General features: G+C 28.7%; 2 protein-coding genes across 2 annotated transcripts; both read left to right on the forward strand.

The window, feature by feature from the left end:
* The first annotated feature begins 236 nt into the window (after positions 1-236).
* On the forward strand, positions 237-12,127 carry LOC122520482. Its single transcript, XM_043640544.1, has 8 exons — positions 237-535; positions 5,759-5,802; positions 6,077-6,568; positions 7,311-7,556; positions 8,033-8,209; positions 8,301-8,394; positions 8,650-11,264; positions 11,386-12,127. The coding sequence occupies exons 1-8, from the start codon at positions 460-462 to the stop codon at positions 11,539-11,541; spliced, it is 3,900 nt and encodes a 1,299-aa protein (XP_043496479.1). The 5' UTR covers positions 237-459; the 3' UTR covers positions 11,542-12,127.
* A 2,369-nt stretch (positions 12,128-14,496) lies between these two features.
* Positions 14,497-15,736, forward strand: LOC122515300. The gene is made up of 3 exons (XM_043632649.1): positions 14,497-14,667; positions 14,773-14,885; positions 15,358-15,736. Exons 1-3 carry the CDS (start codon positions 14,497-14,499, stop codon positions 15,713-15,715), a joined length of 642 nt encoding a protein of 213 aa, XP_043488584.1. The 3' UTR covers positions 15,716-15,736.
* Positions 15,737-16,941: the final 1,205 nt, after the last annotated feature.

Here is a 16,941-nt window from a genome sequence, read left to right on the forward strand (position 1 = left end):
AAAATGTCAGAGATAATAAATTTTACTAACAAAAAAAAGCAATTAATATTTTTTCGATTTCATTTATTGATAGCAGATACGTAGGATAGAAAATAGGAAAATATAAATTTGATACTCGCGAAAGGGATAGCGCCGCGAGTGGTTTTCGCATGAAACATTCCGATTGTACGAAAGGGGTGGTTATAAGAGTGTTAGTAGGGTGGAAAAAGAGGGTGTCTCTTTCGTGGGAGAAGGGAGGTTACGTTTCAGTGCGCGTTCGACCGTTCTCTCTACGACTTGTGTCATCGGTGAATGCGTGGTTAGAAACGCTCGGAAAGGATAGGCGGGAACAACGCGAGCTTCGAGTTATTTTTTTTTTGCGAGACATGATTTTAAATAATGTTTAAATGATCGATCGCATTCGTGATATGATCGAAAGAAAGTAATCCGAGATAGTAGGAAGTCAGTTGTTCGAGAATCATGAAACGAACGATGTCTCCTTTATTTTCCTCCCTCTTGCTATTTTTCTTCCTTGTTACAGCAGTTCTCGTAGTAGGTGAGTTTTTATTTATATATATTTACATATATATATATATATATATATATATATATTGAAGAGAAATATAATTTAATATACTTTCTCACATTTATATTAGGTTTCAAGTTGAACAGGTTAAAATTTCGTAAAGTCGATTAAAGACATATTCGATAACGTTGTTAACACCGTCAACGTCTATGTACCTTACTGTGTTCTATCCCTTTCTCTCTCTCTTTCTCTCTCTCTCTCTCTCTCTCTCTTTCACACACACTCTTTGTCACATACCTATGGACAACTAGCAGTTATTTGCGGAAATTGAATCGTAGACTAAGGTAGTAGGAAGAAGCACAGATGTCACGGTCAGTTAGGATATCTTAGGGTAGGCCGCCAATCGAGCAATTTTTTTTCGTTCACGAGGTTAAAGTCGAACGACTTATATCGAATCAAATATATGTATTAATGTTCCCTTATATCGATCTAAGACCATTAAATGTATTTCAAAACCTTTCTCCGATTACGACGAATCACAGGGGTGCTTTTACCTTTTAATGGATAAAGTCATTTTTTTTCTTTTTTTTTCATACTTCGATAATCGAGTTATCGATAATCGTATTGTCAGGAACAGTAGAGTGTAATGTCATATCAACTAATAGAAATTCGATAGTAACATTTGAAAATTGCATTTAGATTCTGCTTGCTTTATTATTACTCCCGATGGAATACTAGATCCTAAAATGTTAATCATATTATATATTCTTTCACGTGTTATCGAATATATCCGTAATTTTTAATTTGTCAAGAAAGAAAAAAAAAGAAATTCGCATTTCTTTTTTCTCTCTCTTTTTTTTCTTCTTTTTTATTTCATTCGTAGTACTTGCCAGACGAATATAACTAACGAGGATGCAGCCAGCGAGAATCGGAAAACCATTGTTATATACCGTAGTAGTTGGGTTAAAGTGGGTCACAAATAATGAGGTTCGCATAATGGACGTCGAGCTTTGTTTCAAGAAAGGAACGACGAAAAATGAGACGCAAAAGAAAAATATTAAGACGAAGGGAGAACAAAATATTATTTTTGAATTATTGACAAGATCCCGTTACAAGAGTTTCGTTGTCAAAATTGGCATGACCTCTCTCTCTCTCTCTCTCTCTTTCTCTCTGTATACATATTTTAGGGTGAACCAAAAGTTCGTGTGTTTATTTTGTTATAAATTGTATTATAAAATGCATAATGAATTGTTTTTGGAAAATTTACTTTGGAAATATTAATTTAAAAAAAGCGCACGAACTTTTGGTTCACCCTTTATATATTTATATATTTTTTTTTTTATTGTATTTTTTGTTTTTATTTGATTCGAGTATCGAATTTAAAAATATCAATAGGATAAGGAAAATAGAATGAAAAAAGATAGATTGAATCCGGAAGAGAGAGAGAGAGAGAGAGAGAGAGAGAGGAGTGAAAAGGAGAAAGTATAAAGATGAAATGAAAGAGTTTATTTCAAGGACCATGTCGACTGACTCGATTCTTTCAGAGGTCATGAGATCGATATTAAGCCACTGCCCATAAATACAGAGGTTCCTTTACTAAAGCAGGCCAACTCCGATGTTTTCTCTCATATTCGAATCTGACCTAATTTCTGTATTTCATATTTTTATTTGTTTTTTGTTTTTTAAAGCTAAAAAACTTCGACGAAAGAATCATCGGATAAAATTCGTCGTATTTTTGATTTATTCGTTTCTACGTATTTTTCATTCCTTTTTCGATTTGTTTTTTTTTTTAAATTTATTGATAAGAATTTGGAAGATATTAAACATCACAAAAAAAATGATTGTGTATAAAATCTAAAAAAAATAAAAATAAAATGGAATTTAACAAACTCCGTCGATTTGTCCGTAACATTGTCAAGCAACGTGTACAAAAGTAGAAAAAACAGAATTGCCAAGAGAAAAATAAGTATATTATTAAGCATGAGAACGAAACCCTACGATGTTGTGTGTTCACTATTCGATGCGTGGGTATAGACGCTTTATTTCTCTTATTAGTCAAGTATAGTTACAAAGAAAAGTAGTATCTACTACTACTACTAGTACTAATGTAAAAATATCTATATTTTTTTTCCTTCGATCACGTACATTAAAAGAAAGCGATGAGTTTTCTAAAGGGAAAAAAAAAATACCGATACTAAAGTAACCACCTCCTCGTAGAACGTGTAACATCTGTTGAAAAAGATCCAAATTTTTGTTGGAAGAAATAATACCATAGTTTGTTTTTTTTAAAAAGATCATTTTTATTCATTAGCAAAATTCTTTTTCTATTTAATCGTATTTTATTTATTATATTGGATCGATTATAATAAATATAACGAGTTATATTTATATATATATACGATAATGAAAATAATTAAAAATTATTCTACTATTCTAAATTATTATAAAATATATTTATAAATAAAATGTTTATTATATCAAGTATATAAAAAAGTTTTGAATAATAATGATATCTCAAGTTTCAACATGTATACAGAATTTTACAGTAAGATCCCTTGTTTTTTTTGACAATATCAAAGTTCAGAGTATCTGATCGTGACAAAACAGAACAATCCATTTCGAACCGTATTCGGAAACTTGGACGGGTTTATAAAGATTTTCTTTTAATTAGCAAACGAACATATAACTTTGATAACAACGCTGCACTTATTTATGAATCAACGCAATTGTCAAAAAAATAACAAATGGTAATAAGTAAGAATTACGATGTGATAAAATAACATATTTATAAATAACTTGCGTTTTATTGTAATAAACTTTAAACTCACGATGGCAATTATTTATGAATCAACCCAATACATCTTATTGCTTTTAGCGAGCTTGAAGAGAAACGTGAAATTATGATTTCAAAGCAATTAGGGATCAAAGGATGAATCTTGTCAGTTTTGCTTTCGAAGAGAGAGAAAGAGAGGAAGAAAGAAACGTAATGGTGAGTCTAGAAACGAGGTGAGGAGGACTTCGACATAGGTGGAAAAGCGTTGTTATCGATCGAGCTGATAAGCAAGTCAGGTGCATATATCGCGAGGGAGTACTTGGACCTGGCTCACTGACACGAGTTAAAATAGATGTGTTAGCGTGAAAGACCGAAATTGGAGAATGTCAAGATTCACGTGTATGTGAAATTTCTACAGAAATCAAATATGTTAGTTAAAGAACGAATATTTCAGTATATTATTATACATTAATATTTCGGACCATGTGTATCTTAACATTCTCCAATTAGAAGACATTATTATCTATCCAATTAAAAGACATTCGGTCTTTTATAGTAATAGATGTATAATATTTACTGCGACTATAGTTGGGCAAGGTGAATTATGTAGCCAAGGTAGTGTTCAAGAAATCGTTTGATTTTCTCTCAGGAGAGTTATTATATCTAACGAATGATTTTCTAGAAATTATTCCAAAATGATTGATTTGTAATTTATCATTAGTAAGATACGACAGTATAAAATATTTATTATAGTTATAATTTAACAAGATGAATGATACGCTTATCATAGTGTTCAAGTTTTGGATGGTATTGTTATTCTCTCTCGAGGGAACTATAACATCCTTCGAATGATTTTCTAATCTTTCTATAATATTATTAGACTAAAAAACGATGTTACGAGTATATTCGTCTAACACAAATTACATGCTATGTACAACATTAAAATATTTGATGATAACAAAATAAAACTAGATATTTTTGGATGAAAATTATTATCAACGAGTACATCATCAAATGTATATTTTCGTTTATTATTAAATATTTAAAAAGAAATCATTTAAAATTTACAAATAATCGTCAAAATTTGTCCAATAAATTTTTGTTTCTTTAAATAACAAATGAGAATTTTCTTTTTTCTCGTACAACGAGTATACGTATAGTAGTTCGTAATTAACATAAGAAGAGATTAGGAACAATTCGAATGATCGAAAATTTGTTATATACAAAAAGTTTAGATTTTTAATCTTTATCATTAGGAAGATGAGATAATAGATAAAACATCGAAGCTCTCGGTTATATGCTAATATTCACGGTGAAAATCGATAAAAGAGATAAAAAGAAAAGGATTCGTTTGAAAAGGACGACGATGAAAGTGCAGATATAATTGGAAATAGCAAGTGGCCAAGATTTCTTAAGGACGAATAATAAATGAATGAGAAATAAAATGGAGAAGAATAGAAGTAGAGATTGAAAAGGGGACGCGTATGTACGTGATAGAAACTAATTTTCCTCGAAACTTTATCTTATTTTTTCTCTTTTTTTTTTTAAATTTGATTAACATCGCTCGAACGCTCGAAATCTTTTTATCGAAAAAAAAAACAAAGAAAAAGAAAAGTCTCGTTAAATTTTTATTCTCACGATCGATTCCGTTTCTATCTCCGGTTTTAATCTTCGTAAAACGTCGTAGTAATCTCTCGAAGTAAATGGATTTCTATTATCATCTTCGATTAATCGCTCTTCTTCTTCTTCTTCTTTTTCTAACTTTTTAATTATATCATGTATTTTTTCTAGACGGTATTATTACAGATAAAAGGAAAGAGAGAAATAGGGTGAGACTGAAATACGAGAATAAAAGAATTTCTTCTTTTAAAATTGTTGTGATACCAAACTTCAATCTAATTGACTAACAGTAGGTTCTCATATTACAAATAGTTGTGTTCCCCTTTTATATTATATCGTTCCAAGAAATTTTTCACATTTTCTTAATATGTTTTTTCATGCAATATATACTTTTAAATGTTAGTTTACTAACAATGAGTTATATAAAATACTACATTATAATAAAAAATAAAAGAGTAAAATGGATCTTGCGTATATTACTAAAAGTCAAATAACGTATAAACAAAAATATATTATTGCATGTGTATAACATTTACTATATTATAAGATAAAGAAATCTGCAATAATTTAATCTGTCTAAATATATATTTTCGTTAACATTAAAATAAACTTGAAATAATCGTTTCTTTTGTTTGTCTTTTTCTTTTTTTGCATCGATTGAAAAAGCTCGGAAAAAGCTCGGACGATGTTCGTCGTACGTGAAGCGCCTACGTTCTATTATTGATCGACATTTTCTACTATACAGAGAATAACGTTTCCTTAAATTAAAAGTTATATTATATAATATATTGCTTTGAAATGTATTCGAATTAAAAGTATATACTTATCATTTTTATTTTTTATTTTCCTTTTCTTAATAGTCAACGCCAAAGCCGAGTTAGAATCTAACGTGGATAATACCTCGGTGAGTTAATTATTTATAATAACGTTGCAACGTTTCTTAAAACAATTATCCATCCTTTCAATAATATCATCCTACCGGGTTAATTTTTATTAAGCGAAATAAATGATATCATTTAGTTGTGTTAGATAACATTTAAATCTAAAGAATGATTTATTCATCGATTAATATCCTTAATATTAAACAATCGTATAGAAATTTGGGAAACGTTGTATCGGTGAAAAAATAAGAGATTAGTATTATACTATTTTGTTGTCATTCGTAACGTTTGTTATAGATTATAATAACGCATAAAACCGATGAGATCAATTCTACGAACGATTCGTTGAAACACGTGAAAATTTTTGAGGAGGAGGAAGAAGAGGAGGAAGAGGAAGAAGAGGAGGAGGGGGAGGAGGAGAATGACGAGGATGAGGAAGATGACGGTGAGGGTGGTAACAGAGACGAAGAAGAAAACGAACAGAGGGGTGAAAAATATGTTTCGGAAGAGAACGAGGAAGAGGAAGATGGTAAAGAAGAATACGAGGGTGAGGAAAGAAACGAATACGAGGACGAATTAAAGGCCTTGGCAGAGTCTCACGAAGCTATGTCGAAAGATGAAACGAAAGATGAGACTAAAGATGATATTGTTCAATCTAATACGAACAATTCGTCCGCTGGAAAAAATTTTGAATCACATGAAAATGTTCTTGAAAATAAATCGGAGGAAGATGTTGCTTTCAACGAAGCTATCACCGACGAATTGCCTAAGAAAAACGAAGATAAAGAGGTTGGTTCGTTTGAACAATGAAAACAATTTGTTGTTTATCGCGTCCAAAAATAAAAATTATTAATAAAAGTGTCACAGGGAAATTGGACAGGTTAAAATTTTAAAACGTTATTTCGATCTTATTGAACGTTTCGTCCCTTCATCGAGATTTCTTCAGCAACTCGATCGTTAATGTTCAGAGTCTTTTAATAATATGTAGTCTTCGTAATAATATGTAAAAGACTCTGAACATTAACGATCGAGTTGCAGAAGAAGTCCCGAGGAAGGGACGAAACGTACAATAAGATCGAAATAACGTTCTAAAATTTTTAACCTGTCCAACTTCCCTGCGACACTTTTATTAATAATGAAAAAAAACATTATTTTATGCATAATAACATTTTGTTTCGAGTTTTATCTACTTTTTACTACTTTATTTTATTTTATTTTATTTTTTATATTATCTATTTAATTATCTAGATCATTCGTTATAGAGGTTGATTCGTCTAAAAAAAAAAAGAATTAAATGAAAACATTACTATATACAAAGAATTCTTTATCTATTTTTTACTACTTCATTTTATTTTATTTTATGTTTATATTATCTTTTTAATTATCTAGTTTTTATTCGTTATTCATTTTATAATTTTATTCTTTCTTGTCAATTAGTAATATATCGTATTCCTTGTAATCCTGATAGGTAAATAATATATTATCATTATTATTATAAAAAATTTGTTTCGTTATTTTTTTTCTTTCCCAGGTAGCAGATCTAATAAAATATAAAAAAGAAAAGGGCTTAAGGCAAATAGAGGAAGAAGAAGGTATTAGAAAAAAAAAGAAAAAGCGAGTACCCACCGTGAAAAAAGAATTAAGTACACAAAAAGAAATCATTCTTCCTGGTAACGAGACTCAAGTTCCGAAAAGTCTCGTACCATCCGAAGAAACTTTTAATGATTTGAACGAAGAAACTGATCATGTAAAAAGAGAAGATTCAGGAAAAAATGAGGTGGGAAATAAAGTTGAATTTTTTCTAGTATTATTAACCTACACACTCAAATAAAATTGTTCTACGATTCGTTACAATTGTAATTCGTGATTTCTTAAATTAATTAGATATCTTTAAACATTTCATTATTTTTTTAATAGTCATTTTAATTATAATACAAATTTCGTGATTTTAAATTTTTTTCGTTAGAAAGTATATAAACTATATAAATTTGATATTGTAATAATTTATATAGTGAAAAATAAATATCTCGTACGGATTTAAATTTATTTTTCAGTTAGTATAAAAATAAAAATGTAAGATTCATGATTTAATGGTTCACGAATTTTGAAAATTTCAAAACTGCTATGTTAGCTTATTTATTTATGAAACTTGATTTAAAATATTTTATTAAACAACTTTTTTTTTATATTGGAAAACTGATATCGGCTCTGATGCTATTATTAATTAAAAAATTCTTGTTTATTCGTTACAAGCGAGCAAAGGATAAAAGAACGTTACTCATGAAGGACATTGGTAGAAATGACGTACGCGTCAATATATCCGATGATATTCCAGAATTGTTTAATAAATGGCTTGAAAATTTAGTGAAAAATTTGACTAAAGTATTACGAACCGTTTCAAAGGATAAAGAAAAATTACACGAAACAAAGGTAAGAATCGTTAGGAAGATTTTCTATTCGTTCTTCGAATAAAATTCTATCAATTTTAAAATGTAATTAATCAAGTATTATTTATCAATAGGATCAAGAAGAGAAAATAGGTAAATTTTTGTTAAAAATTGATGCAGATTTACCTGGACTTTTGGAACGATATTATAAAAAACAAAATCTTATACGTAAGTTCAATTAATATAAATAATAATTATTGAATTTATTTTTACGTTAATCTTAAATAAAATCAAAATATCTAGAACAATAAATTACAACAATTTGTTTAAATAATTTTCTATTACAATTTATATACAACTTTTACACTTGACACTTTAAAAAAGGGGAATTAATAACGATAATTATCAGTTGTAAACAATTGTATATAGACTCCCATTTGATAGTAGATTAAAAAATAGAAAAATGATATTACCCAATTTTAGTGGACAAAAGTGCATATATGCATTACCTGAAGAATATGGATAATATCGAGAAAAGAAATGACGATGGATTATCAACTACCTTTGCTACGATTAACGAGGTATCACAGGATGATTTGCAAAAGGAACGTAAGAAAACTAAGAAAAAGAAGAAGAAGAAGAAGAAGAAGATGAAGAAGAAGAAAAAGTTACAAGATCGTGAATCAACAACAACCATAACGACAACGACTACGGAAATAGTAACACCACCACCACCATCAACGATAACATCTCATCCAACAATGACGTCAACTAAATGGCAATTATTATCTGATAAATTATCTGGACCAAATTGGGAAGATAAAGTTCGGGTTGAATCAAACGACGTAGCAAAGATTCGTTATTCAGCCAATTCGAAACCAAGAACGATTAATGGTCGACGATTTATCGATGAACCGAATAATTTAAAGGAATTAAATACGGATAGACGACAATCTTTGTTATCTTTGCAAAAGGGACAGAAATTATCAATCAAACCGAATTATTATCCGTTAGATAAAAACAATCCTAATCGTAACGGATTCGACACGCAAGTAGACCGTTTAAGAGATTACGAAAAACCCGAACGAGTCCTTCAATCTTTTAGATTCGGTCCGATAATTTTACCATCGCGTGATTTCGCTCAGGAAAAGGGTCAGGAAGATTATCAGGATGATGATAATGGACGATGGGAGGAAGAGTTTGCACGTGTGAGAGATAACAAACCGTCTAATAAGAATTTTCCAATTAGTAGAAGTTGGCCGGATGTATCTTCGAAGTATAATAATCTTCCTTGGAAAGTGGACGGGTGGGATGGACGAGATGAACGTACTGTGTCATCGCGTTTACCTAACGAATGGCCTTGGAGACAATCCCAATACGATAATAATTATTGGTCAACTCGTGGTAGAACTTGGCCAACGATTAGAAATAACATTTGGACTCCGTTGGACAATGACAATGATGAGGAAGATTCCGAACCGGATTTTGGTTCAGATAATCGAATCGATCGGAATTGGCGTGAATGGAGAGAATCGCAGGAACGAAGGCAAAGACAACAGGACAGGGAACGTGATGAAGATGACGATGGACGTTTTTCGTATCCCTGGGAATTGGAAGGGCCTAATGTTTGGTCGGGTTCGCAAGTCAACCCACCTTTTCAAGTTAAACCCCCCTGGTCGCAAACGGAAAGTAGTCAAATATTAAAAACTCGCGAAAATGTCGAACGAAAGACTATAACAACACCATGGGATGATACTAAAATCAGACCTTATCCCGAAACACCTAAATCGACTACTAAAATGGCCAGACAATATGGTAAAAGTCAAGTTTCTTTACCGAAGATCAGTATGACTACTTGGAACAGTTTGACATCAGATCCGGCAACTTGGCCGTACAAATCTTCGGATACGAAACCGTGGCCGAAAGATGAGAACGGTAAATCGTACAATCCTAACGCGGATTTGGTTAAAAAATTAGGCTTAGACAAGAATGACGAAAAGATTTATGAAATGCCTAACGATCAATGGAACGTTTTGCAAAACGATCAAAGAAATTCGTCGAAGCAAGAAAATCAATCGATTCAAAAATACAAATTACAAAAGGATATGTTAGATTACGGTAATTACAATGTTAAATCAAAGAGTATGACGGATTGGGGAAAGCCTAAAGCCGATGACAATCGTCGATTCGAATCTTTAATTGACGACGTTTATAGCTGGTATCGTGGGAACAAAGAAAAACCAGTATGGTCTAGAAAATATGCTTTAAATTCTAATTTACCAAAGATACAATCGGTTGATTCTTGGGCCATGCCTGCTGACAAATCAACATCGATCTCCAATCGATTCGAGCATCACCAAAATGCACCTCCTATTAACGAGAATCCCACAAAAACTACGATGCAACGTTGGTTTGAACCAAACGGTAATAACAATATGGTTTCAAATTATGGAAAACATATCAACGAAGTTGAGTCTTGGTCTACAAGACCTAAAAATTTCAATCCTTGGAACAATGAACGCGATTTATTATTGCAAGACGAATCTAATCCTTCTGATCGTTGGTCTTCAACCTCAAATAAAGTTATTTATTGGCCGTCCAAAATGGAAAATGATTATTCGAACAAAGAGAATTATGTTTTACGAGATCGTAAAAGTAATTTTGACAAAGGTCAACCTGAAAACGTGGATTTAGGGATAAACAACCATAAAATCATTTCCAACGGATCTTCTTCGAAAGTTAACGAAACGAATATCAAAGCTGATCATTCGAAGAAAACTTTACCGATATATAAATCGAACAATTGGAATAACACTTATGAAAGATCAAACTCGTGGCCTTCGAAATGGAAACAATTTAGTTATCATAGGGTAACCACCCTACCGATCATGAAATCAGGCATGGCATCTAACTTTTCGACAAATTTATCGAAAAATGCTTTTGTTGCTGTCTCGGCTGTTGCATCGGAAAAATATACGATATCGAAGAACGACGATAATTTTGACGAAACTCATAACAATCGGAACGATATTTTGGAAAAACAATTGGAGGATCTAAGGCAACAGAATTTATGGAATTTCAAATCAAATGCTATCGAGGTGAGAATTATATTTTATAAGAATATATATAATTATTATTTATTATTATTATATATATAGTTTCAAATATCCTTAATTTTATGTTTATTTATTTGTTTCGTTCTTTTTATATTTTTATTAGGAACCTAATCGATTACCTACTCCTGTGGAAAAATCAATGATCGGATCGACGATCGAACCAACGATCAAAATTATCACCAATTCCACGTCCATGGTAGTACACCGTCCGGAAGAAGAAATAGAAGAAGAAGAGCTTCCGAAATATGCGAATAAATAATACAAAATGCATTATAAATATTCTAACAATATAGAGACCCTGAGAAAAAATTGTCTTTCAGTTCGTAAGAATTTTAATCAGTATAGACGAAGAAGCTCTCAATTAGATTCTTAAATAGATTTCGATGGTGATCTAACTACTTAAAAAAAAAAAAAAAGAAAAAGAAACCCTCGTTATAGTTCAAACATTTAACGTACTTTTGCGTTTAAATCTATAATGGTTATTTATCGTATCGTCTTGTAGCATATTTTATAACGATAATTATGATAGTTGTTTAAAATTAAAAAAAAAAAAAACATTGATTTTATGATGTATTTATTCATTACAATTGTTTATATTATAAAATAAAATTGTAAAATAAATTTTCTTTATCTTTGGACTTGGTGTCACAAATTATCAAGATATATATAATTATCAATTTGTAATAATTTAATTATAAATTTTATTTTATGAATTTTGTGTAAAAAGAAAAAGAAAATATATTAATTTTCTTTTTTATTATACGATCGATAAATACCAATAAGTAGTGACTAATAATAACATGGGCAAACATATTACAGGGTCTTTGGCATAATACTCGTTGAAATGAAAAACATTTATGCGATCGGAATAAATTCCTTTCATTTTTCTTATCGTTCGATTCGATATGAAAGTTCGAATTAAATTCTTATATTTCTTTCTTTATATACTTGACTCGATTAATCATCATTATAAAACTTCGTAAATTTAACGATTAACGGTACTATTATACTCGTCATTTTCATTTATCGATTTTTATCAACAAATAAAATCAAAGATATCGATTAACGCGATGACATATAATATAATATCTATTATAATTCAAATCTTCAAGCGTGAAATGATTGAAATGATTTATTAAAATGATATTCACGCAAAAAAAACAAAATTGGTTATCGAGAAAAGCGATGTGTATATACGTATACATACATAAATATAATATAAAGAGAAGAAAGATACGAAATAAATAATTAACAATAAATAAAAAAAAAAGAAAAACTAAGAGAAAGAAAGAAAAATGAAAAGTGTTACGATTGATCGTTTGATCAAAATAATAGTTGTACGCACAACGTATAGATACCTACATATACATATACATATACTATATAAATATAATATATGTTAAGTATATATTTTATTGTTAGAAAAAGTTGGCGAACTTCTAGTTGTGCAAATTTATGTTAATCCTTTAGAATTCTTTAACGATTTCAAAGTGACATATCAATTAATTGTATTTAAAATTGTTTCCTTTTAATTTAATTTTATTATCCCAATAATAATACATATATTGTTTAATAATTAATTATCACCAGTAAATTTAGTATATTTGAAAGTTGTTTATTCATTATTTATTTGTATTTATATATATATATATATAAAACAGATCTGTTCAAAGATATACAGAAGAGAGATACTTATATATATATAAGTAAAAAATAAATATTCTCATGGATTTTCAAGCTTAAGCTTGACCAATTCAGACGTCTACGATTTTAAACATTTGTCTTAAATAAAAGATCGTAATTTGATCTATCTTCTTAATCCAAATGATCTGTATATACACACACACATATATATATATAGGTATATATCTCCCTCTCTCGGAATCTCTCTCTCTTTTTCCCTTCCCACGTTACATAAATATGTAATACTTTTTTGTTTGTAGGATCTTCTATACCAAATCTGTACTTTAAATTAATTCAAGGAAACGAAAATGAGAATAAATGTCATTCGTTGTATATTCTTCATGGCACTTTGTTTTTTAAAACTTTTATTTATCCATTACCTAAAATATCCTACTATACCATACAGAACGAATAAAATAAGTTTTAATAATACTGAGAAGAATAAATAAATAAACAAGTAGCAATAAACAAAAGACTATTTTTGTAAGTTTTAAAAAAACAAATAAGATGTGATACAAATGGAACGATATTACAGAGGTTTGTTTACAAATATATAAACGCGTTCAGATAAAAATGAATATAATCAATCGAGTAAATTTATTTTCAATTAAATTTCTCGGGATTATTTTGCCACGTAAAATTTTTGTTTTGTAATCTCACAATCATCATGACAATCTTGATAATTATCAAACGAATAAAAATTAAATATCGAGTTTATCGTTAACAAATAATATTCGTTCTTTTATGATTGACGTTAGCGAATACGTAATAATTTATGATCTAAATTTGTTAGTTTCGTGATATTTAAATTAATACGATAATTACGATTTGTTTACGATTTGTTATTGAAAAACTTGACATAAATTAATGAGAACGTAATTAGATATACATCAAACTCTTACGTAAACTGATTAATAGATCACGCGTTGTATTAAATCGCGTTATACGAGTAATCATATTATACAAGAATATGTTATGTGTAATACGAATAATATAAATAACATTTTTAAAATAACTATTATCAAGTCTAATTTTGTTTTTCTATTAAGATAGTAAAATGACTACGTAAAAAAGCACATATAACTTTTTCATTGATTGTATTTAAATTTATATATATATTTCAATGATAATTATTAATTAATTAAAAATAAATAAAATTTTTACGTTTTACTAACAAATTGATTATCATATTTTTTTAGCCTATTTTAGGAACTCTCATTAGATAGAAAAATTTAGTGTAATTAAAAAAAATTATATTAATAAAAAAATAAAGTTAATAATTTTCGAATAACTTATATAATAGATTACGTTAAAAACAAAAGTAAAAGTTGGATAAAAGATAACAATTAAAAAATATCGACGAATATTCTCGTTATCTTAATTAATGATAAGACACAATTTACATTCATTGATCTTGATGAGATATCCTATAAATATAATATTAAATTCGTCAAACAAATAAAAAGTTTAATCGATATTAATTCATTCTCTCACGTATATGTATCGATTGTCATACGAATTTAATTACAAAATGATTGGTGTCAAACTTTTCATAGTTGTTATTGTAATGGTTATATCCGTCGAAGAAATTTATGGTCATGGTATGTTAATGGAACCCGTTAATAGAAGCAGTGCTTGGAGAAAAGGATTTAAAGTTCCAAAGAATTACGACGACGATGGAAATTTCTGTGGTGGTTTGAACGTGAGTACTTTTTAATGTATCTCATCTTTAGTGATTTCTCATTCGAGCCCTTTTTGGTCAAAGTTTCTTCATCGATCATGTGCTCAATGGTAAGAAATTCAACAGGTACAAATAAAGAACGGTGGTAAATGTGGAATTTGTGGGGATGATTATGCTCTTTCACGACCCAGACCTAACGAGAATACTGGAATTTATGGCACTGGTACGATCGTCAAAAAGTAAGTTAAATTAATTGTACATCGATGTTAACATTATATAATTTATCTATAAAAAAATGATTATTATTAAATGTAAAATTGATTATTTTAAAAACTAACAATTTCCCCTTTCTTTTGAATACATTGATTTATCTAATCGTTATCAATAATTTTGATGTTACATATTTAAATACACTCGACGTATTACATTTTGATACACACGTATTTCTACAAGAATATATAATACTAATATTAATTTTAAGAGAACAATTAATAACGATTAAAAAAAAAGTGTAATATTTTTAAACTTAAACCCTATTAAATATAATAATACTGTAACGAAGTTCACACACAAAGGTTAATATTATAATTGTTTTCTAGAAAAAAAAAAAAATATATATATATATAATTCGTATGTTATTTAATTATTGAGATATCAAGATGTTCCATATTAAGTATAATTATCTTATATTGATTTTTTTTTGAATGATAGATATCAAAAGGGTCAAAAAATTAAGGCCGTAGTTCGCATCACTGCTAATCATTGGGGTCACTTCAAATTTCAAATATGTCAACTCTCGAAACCAAAAGAATTGGAAACCGAAGAGTGTTTTGAACGATACCCCTTAAAATTAGAGGATGGATCTGACAGATACATGCTTAAAAGTCATGATGCTAAAGATTATACGATGACCCTGATTTTGCCTAAAAATCTTACGTGCGAACACTGTGTTTTGAGATGGGAATACGTTGCTGCCAACAACTGGGGAGTTTGCGAAGACGGTTCTGAAAAAATGGGATGCGGTCCTCAAGAAACTTTTAAAACTTGTTCTGACATTACCATCTCATAATATGTATTCTAATTTGTTAATATTTAATAAATTTATCGATTAATTTTATTGTATTCTCCTTTTTTTGCTTCACTCCAAAATTCTTCTGTTATATTGAATTGTTTCAAAATAAATAGTAATAAATAATATTGTGTATATGTTATCGTTAAAACATGAAATTCGTTAAATTCATTATATATATATGTAGTTAGAATTATACGAAGCTATAGAGCAAATTTCTTATTATAAAAATTAAAATATATTAAAATATATTAAATTAAAACAATAATATTTAAAATATTTCATATACTTGGATATGTAATAATATGTTATTAATAATATAATTATATATATATATGTAGTATATTTAATTAGGATATATCGTATAAACTTATTTTTATAAGATTAGTATGAAAATTTCTTACAATTGTCTGCCTAATTGTTGAAAAATCACGATAGGCGTTGTCTTGATCATCCTACAAACGATACTAAACGTTTTGTAAGCACTACGTATCCTTTTATAAGTCACTTCTTCGAATTATAAAACGATAAAAACATTTTCCTAAAGAGGTCAAACTCTTTGTATACTTTTAGTAAAAAAAGTTAGCTGGTTGATGTATTCCATATTTTTAAAGTATGTTTCTCGTATATAGTTAGTTTTTGAAATGATCTCATCCAGGAATAAAATTTTAATATTTCAAATATGAATGTGTACGTGTATGCGTGTTAAATATAAAATTTAATCAATTACATAAGCATATGTATAATACGATGATTAAAATGTTTACGTAGAATTTAAAAAATAGAACTTTAATAATTTTAGTATGTGTGTGCGTGTATTACTGTGTGAAAACATGAAATCCATTAATTCATATATTCACATATTCACATGTTTTATTAATAAACTTGTAATCTATCCAAAAAGTAATAAAATTATCTTATGCATTAAAAATATTAATAATCGTTTGGAATTAAATTCAACTTACGATTAGATAGTATATTTTGTTTAATAGTATCGTAAATAAAATAAATTAAATCTAATAAAAGTTCGAGATACATCAATTGCGTGTAATATTAAAATATATGGGTTAAGAATAAAAATATACTTAGATATACATGTAATCAGATAATTTGACGACAAATATCGATAAGATTGATATTCTTTTTCCTGACTAGATTGTCAACATCACGAGCGATTATTAGAAAAGTTTGACATTACTTTATCGTTCAACGCTCGATAAATATTG

This window comes from Polistes fuscatus, unplaced genomic scaffold (assembly GCF_010416935.1).
Source record: "Polistes fuscatus isolate 324 unplaced genomic scaffold, CU_Pfus_HIC Scaffold1, whole genome shotgun sequence".
In the NCBI taxonomy this organism is placed as follows: Eukaryota; Metazoa; Arthropoda; class Insecta; order Hymenoptera; family Vespidae; genus Polistes; species Polistes fuscatus.

Excerpts from the sequence above, each read along its gene's own strand:
- LOC122520482 (XM_043640544.1), top strand. The coding sequence starts at position 460 with ATGAAACGAACGATGTCTCCTTTATTTTCCTCCCTCTTGCTATTTTTC. Across the intron at positions 536-5,758 it reads TACAGCAGTTCTCGTAGTAG|TCAACGCCAAAGCCGAGTTA; the intron begins GTGAGTTTTTAT and ends TTTTCTTAATAG. Across the intron at positions 6,569-7,310 it reads AGAAAAACGAAGATAAAGAG|GTAGCAGATCTAATAAAATA; the intron begins GTTGGTTCGTTT and ends TTTCTTTCCCAG.
- LOC122515300 (XM_043632649.1), top strand. The coding sequence starts at position 14,497 with ATGATTGGTGTCAAACTTTTCATAGTTGTTATTGTAATGGTTATATCC. Across the intron at positions 14,668-14,772 it reads ATTTCTGTGGTGGTTTGAAC|GTACAAATAAAGAACGGTGG; the intron begins GTGAGTACTTTT and ends GAAATTCAACAG. Across the intron at positions 14,886-15,357 it reads ACTGGTACGATCGTCAAAAA|ATATCAAAAGGGTCAAAAAA; the intron begins GTAAGTTAAATT and ends TTTGAATGATAG.